Raw genomic sequence first — 1,703 nt, forward strand, 5'->3', positions numbered from 1 at the left:
TTCTGATGGAGATTTTGTTACTGCTGGTGGGTTTTGATTCTTACCCAAATAATAAATTTGTATTGCATCTCTTTACAGCCCATTTTTCTTTCCTTTTGATACCCGGCAAATGCTTTTTTATGTGACTGCATTTGATCGGGACCGAGCAATGCAAAGATTACTTGATACCAACCCAGAAATCAACCAGTCTGATTCTCAAGATAGCAGAGTTGCACCTAGATTGGATAGAAAAAAAGTAAGTTTCTCCTGGAAATATTTAAATAAACTTAGCTTCTTCAAAGTGATGGGAAAACTAGAAATGTGGTATACCTAAGTGTTGGTTGGCCTCTTAGCGTTGGAAGCCTTAGAAACAGTCTCTTTGTTAGTCATATTTTTCTGCCAGTCTTTGGACCTAGGCTATCTGTGATTCTTTTTTATCCTCTATTAAGACTCTTCCCCCCCCCCACCCCCCCGCAATATGTGAAATAATTATTACAATTCTTTTTTTTCCTTATAGTTGCCATAACTTCTACCAGGAAAGAATCTTGTTTTCCCTTCCGGAGACTTCCCTTTCTTTCTAAATTAGGAACTCAAACTATAGCCTCCCTTTTAAAGTTGATCCCTTATACATTGGTTAGAATTAGTCAAGATCTATTTTATTCCTTTCACAAATCATTCCAATTAGAAGATACAGAAACAAAATCCTTAATTTATTTTGAGTTTCTACACCAGTCATCCTCAGTGTTGTCTAAATTATAGTTCTCTGAGCCATAATCCATCTGAGACCCTGTCCTACATTTCTGACTTACCCAGGACTTTTCTGTCATCTGCTTCTTTTATTCTGACAATTTAAGCCTCTCTTCCAAAGTCTTTATCTCCTACATTTAAGAGCCATTAGCAAGGGCATGAAAAAGGGGAGAGTTGTATTTATGAGGAACAAAACAAAACATAAACTGAAAACGAACCATCCCTATTTTATCTTCATTTGTCTCATTGGGTTTCTATAAACGATCTTGTTGGCATAATTTAGAAATCTAGCAAGGCCTTTATCATCCCCATCAATCTCATTAATAGATTCCATGGAAGTGCTTATAGAATGCTGGCAGGTCAGAGCCAGTAGTTTTCTTGCTTACCAGTCTAACTTGTCACCTCCATACCTATTTTCTCTATCATCTAACTACAGATGTGCTCAGGGAGATTTATTTCATGAAATTTCAGCTTTGAATTGTATTGATGTTTGGCAACATTACAGAGATCTTTTCTTCTCCAACTTGGACTTTTCTAAACCTACCATGACCTCAAGATAAATTTAGGAATTAATTACCCTTGCATCTAGCTTTCCTTCATATAGGCCAGGTTGATGTTGATTTTTGTAGCAGTGTGGCTGCTAGTTACATTTCCTGAGCCATGCATTTAAGGAAGTAACATTGTAACAATTGAATTTTTGCATTTCATGAAATGCCTTGTGTTTATTAAAGTGTAATGTTAAGTAGAGCATAATTTCCTTACATTTGTACTTCTTTGTAGCGTACTGTGAACAGAGAGGAGCTGCTGAAACAAGCTGAGTCTGTGATGCAAGATCTCGGCAGCTCACGGGCCATGTTAGAAATCCAGTATGAAAATGAGGTGAGCTTCCAAGTTTGATGGGAGTGTTTAGCTTGACTTGTGCTCTTGATAAAATGTCATTTGAGTAGGTGGCGGCACCTGTGGCTCAAAGGAGTAAG

The 1,703-nt window shown here is 37.3% G+C and overlaps 1 protein-coding gene across 13 annotated transcripts in view; it reads left to right on the plus strand.

The window, feature by feature from the left end:
• Positions 1 to 1,703, plus strand: part of TRIP12 (thyroid hormone receptor interactor 12) — a 147,614-nt gene that overhangs the window by 128,301 nt on the left and 17,610 nt on the right. For 12 of the 13 annotated variants that reach the window (XM_023510451.1, XM_023510455.1, XM_023510456.1 and 9 more), the window contains 2 exons: positions 79 to 235; positions 1,507 to 1,605. In XM_023510451.1, the coding sequence (XP_023366219.1) occupies positions 79 to 235; positions 1,507 to 1,605 (256 nt within the window). Of the gene's footprint in view, positions 1 to 78; positions 240 to 1,506; positions 1,606 to 1,703 lie in introns of all 13 variants that reach the window. The other variant, XR_002772109.1, reaches the window with a different exon arrangement.

Source organism: Otolemur garnettii, unplaced genomic scaffold (genome assembly GCF_000181295.1).
Source record: "Otolemur garnettii isolate 467f Iridium unplaced genomic scaffold, OtoGar3 scaffold00013, whole genome shotgun sequence".
Lineage (NCBI taxonomy): Eukaryota > Metazoa > Chordata > Mammalia > Primates > Galagidae > Otolemur > Otolemur garnettii.